The sequence below is a fragment of the Giraffa tippelskirchi genome, chromosome 6 (genome assembly GCF_054371585.1).
Source record: "Giraffa tippelskirchi isolate mGirTip1 chromosome 6, T2T-mGirTip1v1.2.pri, whole genome shotgun sequence".
Taxonomy (NCBI): Eukaryota; Metazoa; Chordata; class Mammalia; order Artiodactyla; family Giraffidae; genus Giraffa; species Giraffa tippelskirchi.
Genome location: NC_137280.1, coordinates 19,353,449 through 19,372,432, shown reverse-complemented (window position 1 = coordinate 19,372,432; position 18,984 = coordinate 19,353,449). Strand labels below are relative to the sequence as shown.

Genomic DNA, 18,984 nt, shown 5'->3' with positions numbered 1-18,984 from the left:
TTAATAAATTCAAACAGCTATGCCAGGCTTTATTTTTCTATAACTTCAGGTGACACTGTTTTTCCCTGACAGTCTTTCACCAGGTCTAAGGGAGTCTCTAGTAACACAAAATAAGCATCGCTACAAGAGACCTAAGTTCATCAAACATGTATAAGAACAAGCATGATTTTAAGTGGACCCTGAATGAGCTCTGCATCAGAGCTTCTCCCACTATTTGGAAGAATTATCTATGTGTGAGGCGACTATACATTTCTACTGTATGCCTGTTTATACACTTATGATCTCTAGCATGATCTCTCACGATATGGCTGAATCTCTCTGGGAGAAAGAGAAAGAAGAAGAAAATTGGAGCAAATGCTTTGTTTTAGTCCTAGAGGCACTGGAGTACTAGGCAAGTTACCAAGTCAAGTTACAATGGAACAAAAAGTAGAAATCTAGTGAAGCAAACTGTGCTACATAGGGCCTCGAGGAAAATAGAAATCCCATTTTTCACACATAGGGAGAAGGCCAGTAACATAAGTAGAGAAATCAGTAATTATGTATCCCAAAGTGCTTAGATTAAGAGCTGTTGAAAACACTCTTACAATAAGAACTGTAGCGGTTCCTAATACTGTAGCATTATTCGGGCTGTGGGATGGGATCAAATCTATCCTGTTGTAGGGAGCAGAGAGAAAGAGAAGTGAAAGTTCAGACAGGACTAATCTACAATAGTTTGAGGAGATAAGAGAGGACTTTAAGAGAGATTTTTTTTTTTTGTATTCATCCTTCCAGTCCTATAAAATGAGAAACTACCATATGTAGAAGCGGTGGTGTACAAGCAGATTCAAGAGCTCAATCATGTTCCTTGCCAAAGAGATCATTTTTCCCCTTTCCATTTATACATAGGCCAAATTCTATCTCTGCTTCCTCATCCCAGTCACTCTTCAACCAACCTAATCTGGTTTCTGGTCTACTTCTTAATCCTCACAAAGTTTACCAATGGCCTCCCTGTACCTAAAACTAATAGACAAATTTTTTTAGTCTCCATCTTACTGGGTTCTCAACAGTACTTGAAATTATGTTCACTGCCCACTTGGCTTTCATCATATTTTTCTGGTTTTCTTCTTGTTTCTCTAGCCTTTCATGCTCTTTTTCCTTTGAAGGTCAAGACTCAGGCCTCTCTTCTCTTTTCATTCCGTGTCTTCTTAGGCAGTGTTACCCATACCTGACTTCACTTGCCTCCTACATATAAATTATTACTTATAAATGTAAATCCTCAGCTCAGACTTCTCCTGTGAGCTTCAATATTCAATTGCCTACTTCATATCTGTATTGGGAAGTCTCAACGCCACTTGAATTTCAGTGTGAATCAAAGTGAACTCGTAATTTTCCTACTAAGCCAAATTCCCTTCCAGTATTTCCTATTTCAATAAATTGTGACACCATTTAATTATGCAGGCCTGAAATATAGAATTATTCTAGAACTACCTTTCTCCCTTAAAGGCATAATTAATGTATCATGAAATCCTTTCAATTTTACTTCTTAAATGTGTCCTAAATCCTTCTACTTGTCTCTGTATCCATGGTCAATACTATAGGCCTTGTTATCATCAATGCCCACCTAGCCTCCTGGCTAGGCCATTCACATTCATACTTCTCCCCTTCTGCATACTGCAGAAAAATTATCCTGTCATTTCACTGCTTAAAAGACTCTAATGGCTTCTGATTGCTTTCAAGAAAAAGAAAAACCTTCTTATGAAATCTTACAAAGTCTTGAATGTTCGCCCACACATTCACCTCTTCAACCTCATTTTTTGCACTGTTTCTTTCTCTTCTTTCTGGTAAAGCTACTCATCCTTTAGACTCACCATGGTGCATCTCATTACAGGATGTATTTTATACATCCTCCTGCCTTCTCCCAGAATAGATTGCAACTCAGGCTTTTTTTTTCTTTCTCTCTTTTTAAACCTTAGGTATCCAAAATATAGTTGATCATGAGCTTGGCTTCGCTGATTCATTCTTGGCTCCCATTTTAATTAATTGTTTTCCCCTTCCCCAATGTGTCTTCCCTTCCCTCAGGAACCAGTCTTTAAATTTTTCTAGTAAAATCTAAATAGACTATAGCCAATGTGTCTGTGGCTTATTTTTTATCAGATCAGTTCAGTTCAGTTCCATCACTCAGTCATGTCCGACTCTTTGTGACCCCATAAATCTCAGCACGCCAGGCCTCCCTGTCCATCACCAACTCCCGGAGTCCACCCAAACCCATGCCCATCGAGTTGGTGATGGCATACAGCCATCTCATCCTCTGTCGTCCCCTTCTCCTCCTGCCCCCAATCCTTCCCAGCATTAAGGTCTTTTCCAATGAGTCAACTCTTCGCATGAGGTGGCCAAAGTATTGGAGTTTCAGCTTCAGCGTCAGTCCTTCCAATGAACACCCAGGACTGATCTCCTTTAGGATAGACTGGTTGGATCTCCTTGCAGTCCAAGGGACTCTCAAGAGTCTCCTCCAACACCACAGTTTAAAAGCATCAATTCTTCGGCGCTCAGCTTTCTTCACCATCCAACTCTCACATCCATACATGACCACTGGAAAAACCATAGCCTTGACTAGATGGACCTTTGTTGGCAAAGTAACATCACTGCTTTTAAATATGCTATCTGGGTTGGTCATAACTTTCTTTCCAAGGAGTAAGCATCTTTTAATTTCATGGCTGCAATCACCATCTGCAGTGATTTTGGAGCCCAAAAAAATAAAGTCTGCCACTGTTTGCACTGTTTCCCCATCTATTTGCCGTGAAGTGATTGGGACCAGATGCCATGATCTTAGTTTTCTGAATGTTGAGCTTTTGTTAAGCCAACTTTTTCACTCTCCTCTTTCACTTTCATCAAGAGGCTTTTTAGTTCCTCTTCACTTTCTGCCATAAGGGTGGTGTCATCTGCATATCTGAGGTTATTGATATTTCTCCCGGCAATCTTGATTCCAGCTGGTATTATTATAAATATTCTACTATTATTCCTATTCTACAGAAAGGCTATTTTTACTTACACTCACATTGCTAATAAGTAAAGCCAGATTCAAATTCAGCTGCAGAATCAGAGTGCTAACCACTAGAAGTTCACACATTTGAATGGATACATAATGTCCCTTATTTACGTTTTATTCATCCCTTTATTTTTGAAAAGTTAGCACTTTATTCTGGAAAAGAATAGACTTAACATGTATGACTGAATCACTGTGCTGTACAACTGAAACAAACATGAATTTTACACCCCTCCCCATCAGTCACATTACTGTCTGAACTCTACCTCCTATTCAGATCAGAGGTGACATGAGACTCTCATAGGCGCATGAACTGGAACCTGAAAGTCAAGGTAGAAAATCATGAGTGAAGTGAAGTTGCTCAGTCGTGTCTGACTCTTTGAGACCCCGTGGACTGTAGCCTGCCAGGCTCCTCCATCCGTGGGATTTTCCAAGCAAGAAGACCGGAGTGGATTGCCATTTCCTTCTCCAGGGAGAATATCATGAGACTGACACAAAATAGAAATAAAGTGCACAATACGTGTAATGTGCCTGAATCTCGCAAAATCATCCCCCACCTTCCAGTCCATGGAAAAACTGTCTTCCACAAAACAGGTCCCTAGTGCCAAAAAATGATGGGGACCGCTGCTCTGTAATAGTGTGCCAGCCAAAACGTTCGTCTGGGTTTTCCCAAAACATCCCACGGATGAATGAACTTTTTGGCCAACCCAGTATTTCCAATAAGTTATAATATTTCTGTAATGACATATTTACAAACACATACGTGTTTTTCTCTGAGACATGTATGTAAGAACATAATAGATATACTCAAGTTCAGTAAATACTTCTGAACTTCCTTCTCCAATGGCTTAACTCAGCACACCTGCAAGCAGGGTATGGCAGTTCTGGTTTTCTCTTATCCTTGCCAATATGTGATATTATTCCACTTACAAAATTTTACAGCTTGGGTATATGAAATATTTCATTTTTTTAAGTTCATGTTTTTCTGACTCCAAATGAAGTTCAGCCAGTTGGCCTGTTCCACCTATAAATTACCTAGTCATGCCATCCTTCACCAAAACTCTATTGGATTTCTTGGGGGCCTTTTTTGTTTGTTTTGCTGATTTGTAGAAGAACTTTGTATAGCCTGTATGCTAATTCTTTATAAATTGAGCACAGCAAAAGTTCTAGTCTGACAATTAACTGCCAATTCTTTGTTAAGCAGAATTCTTTAATTTTGATGCATTCCAATACATCAGTTTCTCCCTGTATGGTTTGTGGTTTTGGTGGCCGGCTATAAAAAAATTCTTACTTACCCCTAAGTCAGTCACAAAAAAATTCTATAACTTCTTCTAGGAGCTTTATAATTTTGCCTCTCACATTTAGGCTTTTAATCGATCTAAAGTTTATTTTTATATGTAATGTGATGCAAGAATTTAATTTCAATCTTTTTCACATAGAGAGTCTATTTTCCCAGTACCATTAAATAGCCCATCCTTTCTTTCACTGATTTGTAATAGTAGTCTATCATATACTTGGTTCCTACATGTGCAACGGTCTATTTATAGAGTCTATATCTTGTTTGATTGGTTTCTGGTTTGTTCCTACTCCAAAACAACATTGTTTGAATCCAAACTTTAAATATAATGAAAGGTATAAAAGGTCTTAAGAATATAAACATATATTTAAGCTTATAAATATAAATATAATGGTAAATACGTAATTTCCAAATAGTAGATATTGTAGGCCTTGTGGATATGTCACAGCTACTCAACTTTGCCAAAGAGATGTGAGAATAATCACAGAAAAGCAAACAAATAAATGAACTTGACTGTGTTCCAATAAAAGTTTATTTACAGAAACAGGCAATGGGCAGGATTTGACCTACAGGTCATATTCTGTAGATCCCTGATATAAAGAGTGAAAGATAACACTCATATTTAATTTAAAATTTTTCTTACAAATATTTAAAAGACATATGCAATAATATATTAATTTAGAAATAGTTTTTTCCACTCTGTTAATTCAAAAAGCTATTTCATCCAAAGTTTTCATGTCTATTTTCTCCATCCTCACCAAAGCAGCTCATTGAATTCAGTGTTTTCAAAAGTAATTTCTTCATTCTGAGTTCTTTAAGAAACAGATATTATTCAATCTGTTAGTTCCCAGTTATCCTGCTGTTCCTGGTAATTTTATGCCCAGTCACATAGATTTTTGTTGCTGTTGTTGTTTTCCCATTCATCTTTTGGGGAGGTTTTCATGATTTGTGTAACACTGACTTTCGTCGGATGATGAGTTTTAAGTTGTGCTTTCTATAAGCTCATGGCATAGTTATAGAATGTAATCCTTACATGCAGTCACACACATTACAGAGTGCTTTTCAAACAGCAGAGTGCAACCCAATACAAGGACATAAAATAAATTCAGCAAACCAGGACTCACAGCTTAATGAACTAGATCAAAGCATTGGAAAGTGCGCAATTTCTTATAAATCTTATTTCTATTACATATATATGTATGTAGGTATGTGTATACTGGGTTATAGTGCAAAATATATTTTTTATGAATGGAAGCTTTAAAAAAAAAAAGCATGAAAGTCACTGCTTTACTAATCAGCTGAGAGGAAGGACTAATGTCCTTTTATAATAAAGAATAAAAACATATGTCATACAGCTGGCCATCCCAGTCACATAGAAAGAAACAGTACCTATAGTACTATCAAATAAATAAGTGGGAAACTAGAGAAACGGACATAGTAACTAGATTTAATGTTTGAAAATATTTTTAAATAGTTGAAGTACTTCACTGTTCCAAACAACTGCAAAATTTTCCAAATAATATGATAAATAATGGCATCAGAATGTATATCACAGCACTACTCATAGCCAAAAACTGGAAACAACCCCAGCACACAGAAATAGTAAAACATAAATAAACTGCAGTATATTCAAATACTAGAGTGCCATACAGTCATGCGAATGAATGAAATACAACTAGATGCAATCATATGAATGGATCTCACAAACACATTAAACAAAATATTATAGACACAATATATCATATGATTCTATTTGTTTGCAGTCTAAATATAAATAGGTAAAATATTATGTGGTGTTAAAAATAATTCAAGTTAAAAGTCACTCCCAGGGGTGGGAGAGAGCCCTCCCTGGAAGAGAGCATGAGAAAGAGATCCTGGAAGAATGGTAATCTTCTGCTTTTTGCGTTCAGTGATGGTTTCCAGATATATTCACTGTCTGGCAATTCAGTGAGCTCTATATTTTCAAACTGTGCACTTATCACTACATATAATATGCTTTAACAAAAACTTTACTTGGCAGTAAGCACTTTGGTATTTTTATCAATTTTTCTAATTACACTGTCTGAACAAGTGATCTATCATCATCATCTTTATTTACTCATCCCTTATTATTTTTTTTTGAGCCAAAAGGAATTTAAGGTGGTTCTAACCTAAGATACCGGAGAAGGCAATGGCACCCCACTCCGGTACTCTTGCCTGGAAAATCCCATGGACGGAGGAGCCTGGTAGGCTGTAGTCCATGGGGTCGCTAAGAGTCAGACATGACTGAGCGACTTCACTTTCACTTTTCCTGTTCATGCACTGGAGAAGGAAATGGCAACCCACTCCAGTATTCTTGCCTGGAGAATCCCAGGGATGGCGGAGCCTGGTGGGCTGCCGTCTATGGGGTTGCACAGAGTCGGACACGACTGAAGCGACTTAGCAGCAACCTAAGATACATGACAGACGTAGTCAATTTTAGACCACTCAAGTTGAAGAATACCTATGTTGGACCTGGAAACATATTTATGTGCAGAAACTGCTTTCACCATGTCACAAGTTCATGTCAACTGCTTCGATCAGTCAAGCACCAATAGCTTACAAGAAAACATCTTTGTCCATATCATCCTCAATCTTCAGAAAAATTAGAAAAATACAAGTGGAATTTTTTAAGTAAGTGAAAGTGAAGTCACTCAGTCATGTCTGACTCTTTAGGACCCCACAGACCGTAGTACACCAGGCTCCCCCATCCATGAGATTCTCCAGGCAAGAGTACTGGAGTGGGTTGCCATTGCCCTCTCCAGGTTTTTAAGTAAAATTAACAATACTTTCAATGACCCTTCAATTTCCATTGTCATTAGCCTTCAAAACAATAAAATCAACTTTGAGACAGGCCCATCAGCTTTCTCTTATAACTTAATAATAAGCTGCCCATGCATTAAGAAATTTCACTTTTGACCCTAAAATCAGCCCTACTGCAAATTAACATGATTAAGCAAAGGGATCAGGTTATACACTTAGTCTTATCAACAACAGGTATAAGCAGGATTTCCAAAACATCCTTCTAAGGGACACTCTATGACATGAAATCTACAGATTTCGTCTTCTGAAGAGATAGGAGAGAAAAACTACCTCAGGTTTATGATGGAAAAGACTGTAATAAGTCACATTACAAATTAGCACTTCAGCAAAAGCCTCAAAAATGTTGATCCTTAGACTCATGTTTCACAACTAAAAAGACACAAGCAATTTTGCATGAACTATTGGAAATCTGCTCTGTCATGAGACCTTAAATAAAAGAGTCTTAAGAATCTCCCAGAAATAAATAGTCTTTGGAGAGAAACAGCTAACCAACTCTTGGATCAAGCAGATAACACACCAAAGTAGACAGCTTCCATCCAAGAACAGAAGAATGATTTTCTAGTATCTCTGTTCCTTTTAAAAATAATTTTGTTAACTGTCTATCTTATTTATTATTGTTCCTTGGATTCTCTAATGTTCAAATAAGGGTTTCTCAGTATGGTTTCATATACTTTCACTGTTAACCCATTTTTAATCTCCTTTCACTGCCACCTGCGTGTGTGCAGCCTCAGTTGTGTCTGATTCTTTGCGACCCCAGGGACTATAGCCCGCCAGGCTCCTGCCACCTAGGAGAATGCAAAAAATCTCCTTGTAATCCCACTGACAAAATTGTGTAGGTACTCCTTGAAACACTATATAGTATTAATTTCCTTCCTATGAGAGGATACTTCTGTATTTGAATTTTCTTCACATTATTAACCTTAACTTTCAGTACTGCACAAATTAGACCTTGATCTCAAATCATTACAGCAGCTTCAGAAGAACCAAGAGTACTAAGAGTGGGGACTGGAGTTATCTTTGCTACAGCAGCGTTCTTTTGGCAAGTCTTTGTCTTTTGGCATCCAGAAATTTCCACCTCATTGCAATAAATGAGAATCAAACAAAACTAACTGCAGTTGATATTACTGTGTGGGTTCAATCACTTCAATTGTGGCTGACTCTTTTGCAACCCCATAGACTATAGCCCCCGAGGCTCCTCTGTCCATGGGATTCTCCAGGCAAGAATACTGGAGTGGGTTGCCATTTCTTCCTCCAGGGGATCTTCCTGACCCAGGTATCGAACCTGTGTCTCCTGCGTCTCCTGCACTGCAGGTGGATTCTTTACCCCCTTAGCCACCTGGGAAGCAGTCGATGTTACTAGTGTTCACTATATATAGAGTTGCCTCTCTTCATGAGGACATGGACCTTCTAGATTTCCTTGCAGTTAGTTAAGAGCTTTGTGACAAGCTTTGGGCAATGAACTGTGAGTAAACGTAACCTACCTCACTTCCTGTCTTACATAATTAAGAGTGAATGTGAGTTCTCCCTTCTCTCTCTCTTGCTCAGATGCAGCAATTCTAATAGCTACATGTTCTAATTGGCTTGCCAACAAGATGGAAGCAGCCTGGATTGCTAAACTGCCACATGGAAGAGAAGAATTCTAGAATCCATAAGTAAGTCTTAAATCTTTTCATGGGCTAGTGCCCCTGGGCTATGACTGTCACAAATGCTTCTCAGCATTTTTTTCACCTTTTGGAGAAACAGGAAGGTTAGAGAGGATTGTAATTAGGTATTTCTCTACTCTCGTGTTGGTTGGGCTCTGGTTAAGTAGTTTCCTTTCAGAATGAAAATTTCTAGGAATACGTTAAAAATGGTTACTTATCCCATCCACTGCTGGAAGTATGAGAGAATTTTTCACTGAGCTTGAGAATTTGGTAGAGTTCATGGAGGGCTTCCCTGTGGCTCAGCTGGTAAAGAATCCACCTGCAGTGCAGGAGAGCTGGGCTCAATCCCTGGGTTGGGAAGATTCCCTGGAGAAGGAATGGCTACCCACCCCAGTATTCTGGCCTGGAGAATCCCATGGACTATATAGTCCATGGACTCGCAAGAGTGGGAAACAACTGAGCAACTTTCACTTTCTTGGGCTTTCCTGGTAGCTCAGCTGGTAAAGAATCCACCTGCAATGCAGGAGATCCAAGTTCAATTCCTGGGAAGGGAAGATCCACTGGTGAAGGGATAGGCTACCCACTCCAGTATTCTTGGGCTTCCCTGGTGGCTCAGCTGGTAAAGAATCCACCTGCAATGCAGGAGACCTGGGTTTCATTCCTAGGTTGGGAAGATCCCCTGGAGAAGGAATGGCTACCCACTAAAGTATCCTGGCCTGGAGAATTCCGTGGACTGTATAGTCCATGGACTGTATAGTCCATGGACTTGCAAAGAGTCAGACACAACTGAGCCAACTTTCACTTTTACTTTCATGGTAATAAAACTCATAAAACTAGGGTGGGGGCTCCCTGAAGGCTGGACTTCCAGGAATTTTTAACTCCTAAGTTAGTCTACACTCAGCTTTCCGTATTTCAACAATTTCCTACCAGTTCTTAGCCCCAGTGGGTTCTACTAGAAATTCTCTATATTTACCTCTTCTTTCAGTTGTCAGGGCACTGATTTGTCCCATGACCTCACTTTTCTGATGGATCAAAGAAGAGTTGATTTTCAATTTGTTCAGTTTATCCAGCTCTTTTCTTGTAAGGATAGGAGTAACAGCTTCCAAATTCTTTGTATATCAAGGAGGAAACCAGAAGTCTCCATAGTATTGTTTTTAATTACTTATCAGTATGTTTGAATGTCAAACCTTTGAGAGCAGGAACCATAGTCTTTTTATCCCTGGATTCCTAGTAACCTGAATTGTTCTGGGTTCAGTCTTGGACATTCTTATCTGCTCTTCATCACACACTCTCTCACTGAGTCAGCTTATCTACTCTTCTAGCTTTATACACCATACTGACAACTCCAAAAGTTTTATCTCCAGTTAATCCATATCCTTCCTTCAAAGTTGGTTGACTTATTAGCATCTTAGACTTTTAAAATTTAAAACTTCAGTTTTAATTTCCACTTCTAACCTGTTCATCCTTTCTGCTTTTTGATCATAGTAAATTGTATCACCACCCAACAAATTCTTCCAGTCAGAAATCTGGCAGTCCTCTTTGGTTCTTTCATCTTCCTTACTAACTTCCTCTAAATCTACTCCACTAAAAAATTACACCATTTCAACCCCCAAATATATCCCCAATCCACTTCCCTCCATCTTCAGTGTGATCAACATGGTCCAAGCCATCATAATCTCTAGCCAAGTCCTTCACAAAAGCCTCCTCGCTACTCTCTCAACCTCCATCCTCATAGAACAGCCAGATTGATTTTTATACATAAATTAAATCATACGACTCTCATGTTTAAAATTGTTCAGTATGTTCCCTTTATACTGAGATTAAGATCTAAACTCCTTCTCACTCTCCAGAAAAACACTGCTCTGAATTCTACCTCCTGAACTTCATCTGGTCTCTCATTCCCTCTTGTCCACTATATTCCAGCCACACTAGTCTTCTTTGTGTCTCTCAAACCTGTCGCTACTTAAAAACTGTCACCTGTGATGTTCCCTAAGCTTAAAAAATTCTTCCCCTTGCCACTTTTTTTCCTATCAAAATACTTCATTATCAAAGAGAATCGATTACTATATTAAGTGGCCATCTCATTCTTATTCACATTTTAGGTTTTCCTACTATTTCAAAACTACATTTATTATTTAACATGTCACAACCTGAATAAAACATGAACGTTCAAAATCAAACTAATCCAATTGGTTAGTTTAATTAATTTGTATCTTTGATACTAAGTTACATACTGGGAGCACCAAGTTAAAATAACAGTTGCATTAAAAATCATTTATATTTTTCCAAGTATTCCTTTTTTAATTATCCAAAGACTTGTTTTACACTCTACATATAATGTATATTACATTGCCTTACAGACAATTACATTTTGATATTAAAGCAAAAAAGTAGTGAAAGAAAGAAAAGAATTTAAAATTATTTAATTTGCATATTAGGCAATTTCTGCAAAGGCTGAATGAACTGACAACTGAAAATTAACTCAAACCATTTTCTATACTTCAATATTTATGGAAAGTCAAAGTTGGATACATTATTCTACTTAAACCTACATTTTCACATGAAATACTCAAATCAAAATTACATTACATTCAAAATCCAAAATTACATTCCTGTTACATTTTTTAAAAACACCTATGAAATAAACAAACTTCAAAGTTACAGATTTCAAAGAACCTACATCATTAAACTTTTAAATAATCACAACATGGGATTTATAGAAATTCATTAAAATGAAATTACTATTCAGGAAATATTAGATTTTCAATACTGAGAGAATACTTATTCTACTGTGAAAATGTTTATACAAAATATGAAAAGCATAAGTTTTACTTTCTGACATTTATAAATTAAATACCTAGAATACAATGCTCCAAAATAATTTAACAGATAAATGAACAGGTAGATTGGATGTTATCCCACTCAAATGGTAGTCAAAGAGAGAAACCTTGAGATGATTCAGAAATAAGAAGTCCTAGACTCTGATTGAAAAGAAGATGAATTAAAGAAGATTCAAAAGAAACCCTCATCTGTAGATCAGAAAGATAAAAGAAAAGCTACTAAAAACTTATGTATCAGAAATCTTTAGCACAGTAAGACTGTAAGATGAAGAAAGTAACTATTAAGAGAAACTATTAGTTCTGATTTTTTTAAACTGTATAGGTCACAGAACAAGAATGAATTAGTTGTCCAAGAAACTTTAACGGAAATAATATTTATTAATATAGAATTAATTCTTAAAACACCACAAAGTATTAGTCTCTTCTCCTACAATATTCCTAGCCAAGAATCAAAGCAAATTGTATTATTTTTATTTTGAAATAAAGCTATTTCATTTCAAATATGCCTTGATCTTTGCTTAAGCCAATCAAATGTCATTTGGTTTCAGTAATTAGAAATCACTTTTTAAGGTTACTAACAAAATATCTATTTTATTTAATATCTACTGTAATCTACTAAATAGTGTAATTTAATCTTGATTATTTTCTAAAACATACAAAGAAAATACATAACTAACATCATTTTAAATTGAGACAAAGTTGCCTCTAATTATACTTTGCTATTGATTTTACTATATTACCATGTTTCAGTGCGTTAGAGAAAAATCAGCAAAACAATAATATTTTGTGCAATTTTAACACAATTTTTGCTGATTAGAGAAATTATTTCTATTCCTTGGAGCACATTATTCTTATATTTTAAGAGGATAAAACATATAAAATCAGTTGTGAAGACACATTTATTGAGTTCTTACTGTGGATCAGGCACTCTGCTAGATGTCAAAGATAAAATGTAGACAAGACAAACACAGGTCTTGATTTCAACTGGCTTAAATATAGCAACAGTTTCAACTATACATCTACATTATCAACTATTAGGAGGAGCATATCACAATACAGCTTGCTACTTCAATTGAAACTGAAACACTGACAAAATTTAAAATAAAATGCATACAAGATAACATAAAATGGATGAGGGAGTACCCTCAACAATAGCAAAACAAAAAGACATTACCTTCTAGTTTGGATTAAAGGCAAAAATATTAATGTTTTTTTGAATGTTTCATCTTAAGTTTCCTGGTAGCTATTCTTGTTCTCTCATAGAGCTCATGTCACTTTTCAATCTGCCCATTCCTACAACCAAGCCATCTTCTCCATAGACATAACTCCTACTTTTAGAAAGCACAGAGGCTGACCAGTAACAGCATTTCTGAGTAAGATGGCAATTATCATAAGGAGAGTGGAACTAATATCTATGCAATCTTTCTCACATTTTCCAAGTAACTTCCACTTTACAACATAAATAATATTTCTTGCACAAAGTTAAAAAGATACAAGTATGAACAACTTTTTAAAGAATGTGTTTCAACCTAGAAATAACTGAAATAAATGGAATTGACATATTTTAATGTTTTGGACCAATTGGAGAATAAACTGCTGCATTTCCCAAATTATGTTTCATAATCTAATTATATGTTCAGTGAAAACAGGACTTAGTAGTCACGTAAATTTAGTTAAGATTATATGTTCTGACTAACACCTTTGGAGCATATTTAGACACTCAGAAGTATTACAATAAAGAAATTCTCCTAGCCTTTAAAAAAAAAAACCTGTATAAACTTGAACAAAGATTGAATCGAGGGAGGGGGGCGGGGGAGGGGGGCGGGGGGCGTTAATACGTCTTATGTCTTCAGGAATTATTTTTGAAAGAAACATGATTTGGAATATATTGCATTATTGGAGATAATATTTTACTGGATAAATACAGATAATGTAATTTATATTAAAGTTGGGGAGAGAATTACCTCTTTATTCTTACTACCCTATAAATTATCCTTGTTTTAAAATATTTCCATGGGATATGAAGCATAAGAGGTGAAAATATCATATTCATAATCTAACAACGTTCATTTCTGAGGAATGCTATTTCGAGGGTTGTATTTTAATACCTACTCTTCAGTATGTTATGCTATCAGAGATAATATTTAGTTTGTACAGATCAGCTTACTTACGTCTGGGGCTCCTTTTCATTTTGTTGTTTTTGCTGGGGCTGAAGAACGTTATTTACCAGTTCAGTGATCCCACTAAAGGGAAACCACCTGTTTAAATAAGCAAATAATGTGACTGAATAACCAAATGAATAAAACAACTGTAGGAAAATGTTTTCTTATCCATACTAATAAAAATACACAGGCACAGAAGCTACAGCCAATGGAAATAATGAGCTTCAATTATCATCCAGGCAGTCAGAATATAGGGAAATTAAGTTTGAACACTTAACCAGTTCACAAGCAGGCAGCAAAAAACTACATCTAGTCAGTGTATGGATGAAGTAAGAAGCTGCGGGCAGCTCTCTTACAAGCCAGAGAGTCAGAAAGCAGAAAACACACTAGCTGCAGCCTATCCAGTATTAGTGTGAGCTAATACCATCCAAGGTGCAGAAAGCAGAATGTGGCAAAGGTACAGAAGTCAAGCCTACTGAACTCTTAATACATTTACTTACTGTGTCGTCTGTGGTTTGTGTTCTTCTTTGACCCTAAAAAGATAAGTTTGCACAACTGAGTGCACTGTACTAGGAAGAAATTTCTATCTACAGATCTGTGGTCATATAAAAATGAAAAATGAGGTCTGTTACATAAAAAAGCTTAATGCTCTGCCATATATTTGAATTATACATTTGAATTAATATGACACAAAAAGGAAAAGTTGAATCGTTTGTTTTATTAGAGGGCTAATATTAAAATTCTTCTGTTGTCTTAATGATTCCATGATTTGTCCTCAAGCTTTCTGCATACTTGTATTAATATTGAAACTGAAGCATTTAAAATAAAGTATTATATTAAATACAGTTACATTTGGTCTACTGAAAATGAACAGACTTCCTCTTTATTATAAAATTTCTTCCTTAATATAATTGAAGGTATATATATTTTAAGTAAAATGTAAAGTTTTATAAACATATTTTAAAAGCCTTCCAAATGGATTTATTTACTTCACAAAGGACTAGATAAAGAAGTTGGGGAGTTATGCATCCAATATACCTAAAAATAGCTACTAAGATAAGTATGTGTATTAAATTTAAAATATTCATAAGCTAAAGTAAATTATTCATAAAACTATAAAAGACTAAAAATGCATTTACCCTATAATCAACTTAGTGCTTCATTGTAGAGCTGGACATTTAAAGGTAGAGAAAGCTAAAACACAAGGATAGCGATGCCTTTGAAATGTGGTTTCCCACACTTTGCCTGGGACTGGGACTGAGAGAGAAACCTGTGATAAGCGATCAGTTGATTAGTTTTTACTATCCCAAAGAAAGACTAAGAATTGGTAACTAAAATGGATCCCTAGAATCTAGGACTTTCATTAGGAAACTATATTAACACTGTAAATTAAATTCTTTTTAAATTAAATTGATTTTTTCCAGTGTGATTTTATTTTAAATGATCTAATGATTTAATGAAAGGGTATATTCTTATACATTTTTGGGTATCAATGAATATAATTGGTGTTTATATATCTCTATATTAACTGAAAAGAATTTCTTCTGTTCTCTGCATAAACTTCAAAAAGTACAACACTTTTAGCCTACAGCTAAGGCGACATCATTTAGTATTTAAATAGATATAACAGAATACTAATACAGGATTATATTTAGCACCAAATATATAAGCAAACAAATACAAGCAAACTATAGTGATGATGGATTCTACATGGAAAACTTATCATTTCTTTGAGAATAAGACATAAAAATCTCTTAATGTTTTAGAACAAAATAGGGCCTATATAAGAAAATTTACCAAACCAGCTTATCAAAATGGAGAACAATTCAAGATTATCCTTCACCAAATAATATGTATGTTAAAACAAAAACATTAAAATAAATTCATGAAAGAGGAGAAGATATCTGAAGACATCCTAGGTGATTCTCTACAAGAAATCATATTTGCTCTTAATTAGTGATAAAAGTTTTTATCATAAACAAATTTATATTAACTATAAATCAGTTTCTAGTTTTAAAACATAAGTTGAAATAATTAATAGACATAAATGTAAATTATCAATTCAGAAACTGTTTATGAGCTTTGTAAAATATATGTGAAATATATAAACATTTGCATTAGCTTTCCAAATAAAATATATATCACAAGCATAGCAGTATAAATATTTATCATCTTTAAATACAATCAAGAGTACAAAATTATCCTTCTTTTGTCCAATATTATAGATGAAATCAAACCTCAAGAGTATCTATCTGACCATACTTAAAATTCATGCTGAGATAATAGTTTAAGAACTGGTAATATGGAAAAGTAATTATATATGCCTTGGACAGTACCTTAACATTATTAACAATAAACTACATTCCTGCATTTCAGAAAATATATGAGGGGCTTCCAGTTTCCAATAAAATATATAAAGAGCTTGGAAATCATCACTCCCATTCTTACAAGTAAAAATGCTGAACAGACTGAAAAGCAGCAACTCTTCTTAGTCATCAAAGAATTTAGGTCATAGAGTGGGCAAACTGAAAACTAGAGAAACAAACAAATGGAGACAGTCTATCACAGTTCACCAACAGTACAAGCCCAGGAGCAGAAGCCCACACATGGGGCCAGTGTCTGTTGGAAAGCTTTTAGAGACTCTCTTTGAACTAGATTGAAAGTTTACAATTCCAAGGAGTCCAAGTTTCAGGCATACCACCTCACTTCCACAAAGCCCTACCAGCTGCTCACTGTGAAGATCAGAGACAAATTTCCTCCAGCATCCAGCAGCAGGAGGGGGGAAGAAATCTGAAATACTCCCAGAGCTGTCTGCTCTCTTTAACAATCCTAATCTCAAAGAAAAAAAATTTTAAGAGAGGCTAAACAACTGAACATCTACTTCTGCTTCACTGACTACACTAAAGCCTTTGACTGTGGATCACAAAGAGTTGGACACGACTCAGTGACTAAACAACTAGGGCTACTGAATGGCTGTCCCATAGCAACACCTTACCACCAAGTCATTAGAATGCCCGAACAGTAATGGGATTACAGCTAAAAGAACTGCAAGCTGCAGACACTAGTAAGAAGTCTCTAAGGAAACTCAAAACAGGAAGGAAGACAAAAATAAAGACAATGGAAGAGATAAGAAAGCAACAGAAACCTGCCTGCTCCTCACCCCAAACCTAGGGAGTCTCCCTGATGTAACTATTTTGGAAATCTGGCGTCTATGAAGGTTTTTAACTTCAGAAGAATGCTAGAACTCCACATTGCTATTAATTTCAGTCAAGTTGAGTTCTTAGCATAATAGCAGCTACCCATTCCATACCACCCTGCTCTATGTAAGGTAGCTGTTTACCTGTTCCTGGAGCAACCTGCCCTCAGTTTGGAGGGGCCAGGGTGAGTAAAAATGACCCTGTCCCCAAATATAAGATTTGTGCTCTGATCACTGGTTATTACTTCTCATTTCACAGGTGCATACAAAGAGGTAAATTGTTGTAATTCCCTCATTGTTGCAAATCCCTTCTCCTTTGGTGAAGGTGACTTCCAGGATATATTTAAAGGACAAGTGCATTTCCCCCACAACTTTCATTTTTCAATTCCTCCCTGCTTTGGGAGCCAGACTTTAAAGACTGAAACTTAAAGTAACTGCATACATGAGAAAAAACAGAAAGTCACTACACTTGCCCAGTGAAAGAGGCAAATTCAGAAAAGACTGAGAAAATCTCAAGTTTATAACACAGCCTGATCCTTAGAAAGACACAGCCTACAACAAAAAAGAATAAAATTAAATAAAAACAATAACAGGAAGTAACAAAAATTAGTGAAAGGGGAAATATGATTTCCAGACTTACCACATATTTATATTAATATGACCAGTTTCCGGACTGAGAGCAGGCTGCCCCAAGACATGCACAATGGCATATAGATTATTTTGAATTAAAGTTACTTGACAAACAATGAGAAAAAAATGATACTTAGAGGAAAATAATACTCTGATCCTTCTCTTTCCCCCAAAAGTAAGAAAGAAATCTCCAGTATGAAGGTATTCCCCCATACCCAAAGTACAGAAAGCATCCTCATCAACGGAATTAGGAAATTCAAGGCTAAAGAAAGCTATATAAAAAAATCTGTGTGACTTCTTCATTGGTCTGCTGCTACAAGTAAAGCCCTTTTGTTAACTTGTCACAAATAATTGTCTCTTTGTGTAACATTAATATATAAACAGCCTGACTTGGTCACTTCAAGGATTTCATTTCTATGCGACCTCTGTGCAAACAAACTAATTTTTTTCCTCCTGTTAATCTGCCTTGTATCAATTTTTAGACCAGACAAATTTCCCCCTTCCCCAAAAAAGTACAAAAAGTGAATTGAAAAATTCACTAGAAGAATGCAAAGGCAGATTTCAAGGGGGAAAAGAAATAATCAGCAAACTTGAAGATGTAACAATAAAATGCACTGAATCTGAAGAACAAAAGGAAAACAGATTGAAGAAAAGACAGTCTAAGAGAACTATGGGACACCATTAAGTAGATCAACACAGGTTTGTTGTGGGAATTCCAGAAGAAGAGAGAAAGAATATTTGCTGAAATAATGGGTAACAGTTTCCCATATTTGATAAAATACATTAATATAAACATTCAAGAAGATCAACAAATTCCATATAAGATGAAATCAAAGAGACCCACACCAAGACACAATAAACCAACTAAATCAAACAAACATATATAGACTATTAAACCCAACAAGAAAATCAAACACATTCTTCTCAAGTGGAAATGGGGCATTTTCCAGGAAAGACCATATGTCAGGTCACTAATTAAGTCTCAGTAGACTTTAAAATAGAGAAATCATATAAAGTATCTTCTAGAATACAAGAAATATCCTCAGATATGCAGGTGACACCACCGTTATTGCAGAAAGTGAAGAACTAAAGAGCCTCTTGATGAAAGTGAAAGAGGAGAGTGAAAAAGTTAGCTTAAAACTCAACATTCAGAAAACTAAGATCATGGCATCTGGTCCCATCACTTCATGGCAAATAGACGGGGAAACAATAGAAACAATGACGGACTTTATTTTCTTGGGCTCCAAAATCACTGCAGATGGTGACTGCAGGCATGAAATTAAAACACGCTTGCTCCTTGGAAGAAAAGTTATGACCAACCTAGACAGCATATTAAAAAAGAGACATTACTTT

At 35.8% G+C, this 18,984-nt stretch overlaps 1 protein-coding gene across 35 annotated transcripts in view; it reads right to left on the bottom strand.

Annotated features, from left to right (window-relative positions):
- Positions 1–18,984, bottom strand: part of RIMS2 (regulating synaptic membrane exocytosis 2) — a 629,392-nt gene that overhangs the window by 455,375 nt on the left and 155,033 nt on the right. For 7 of the 35 annotated variants that reach the window (XM_081502217.1, XM_081502238.1, XM_081502229.1 and 4 more), the window contains exons 2-3: positions 14,306–14,338; positions 13,815–13,901 (exon numbers count right to left, since the gene is read on the bottom strand). The exons of 22 other annotated variants lie outside the window; for them this stretch is intronic. In XM_081502217.1, coding sequence (XP_081358343.1) covers positions 13,815–13,901; positions 14,306–14,338 — 120 coding nt within the window. Of the gene's footprint in view, positions 1–13,810; positions 13,902–14,305; positions 14,339–18,984 lie in introns of all 35 variants that reach the window. 6 more of the 35 variants (XM_081502232.1, XM_081502237.1, XM_081502209.1 and 3 more) reach the window with 3 other exon arrangements.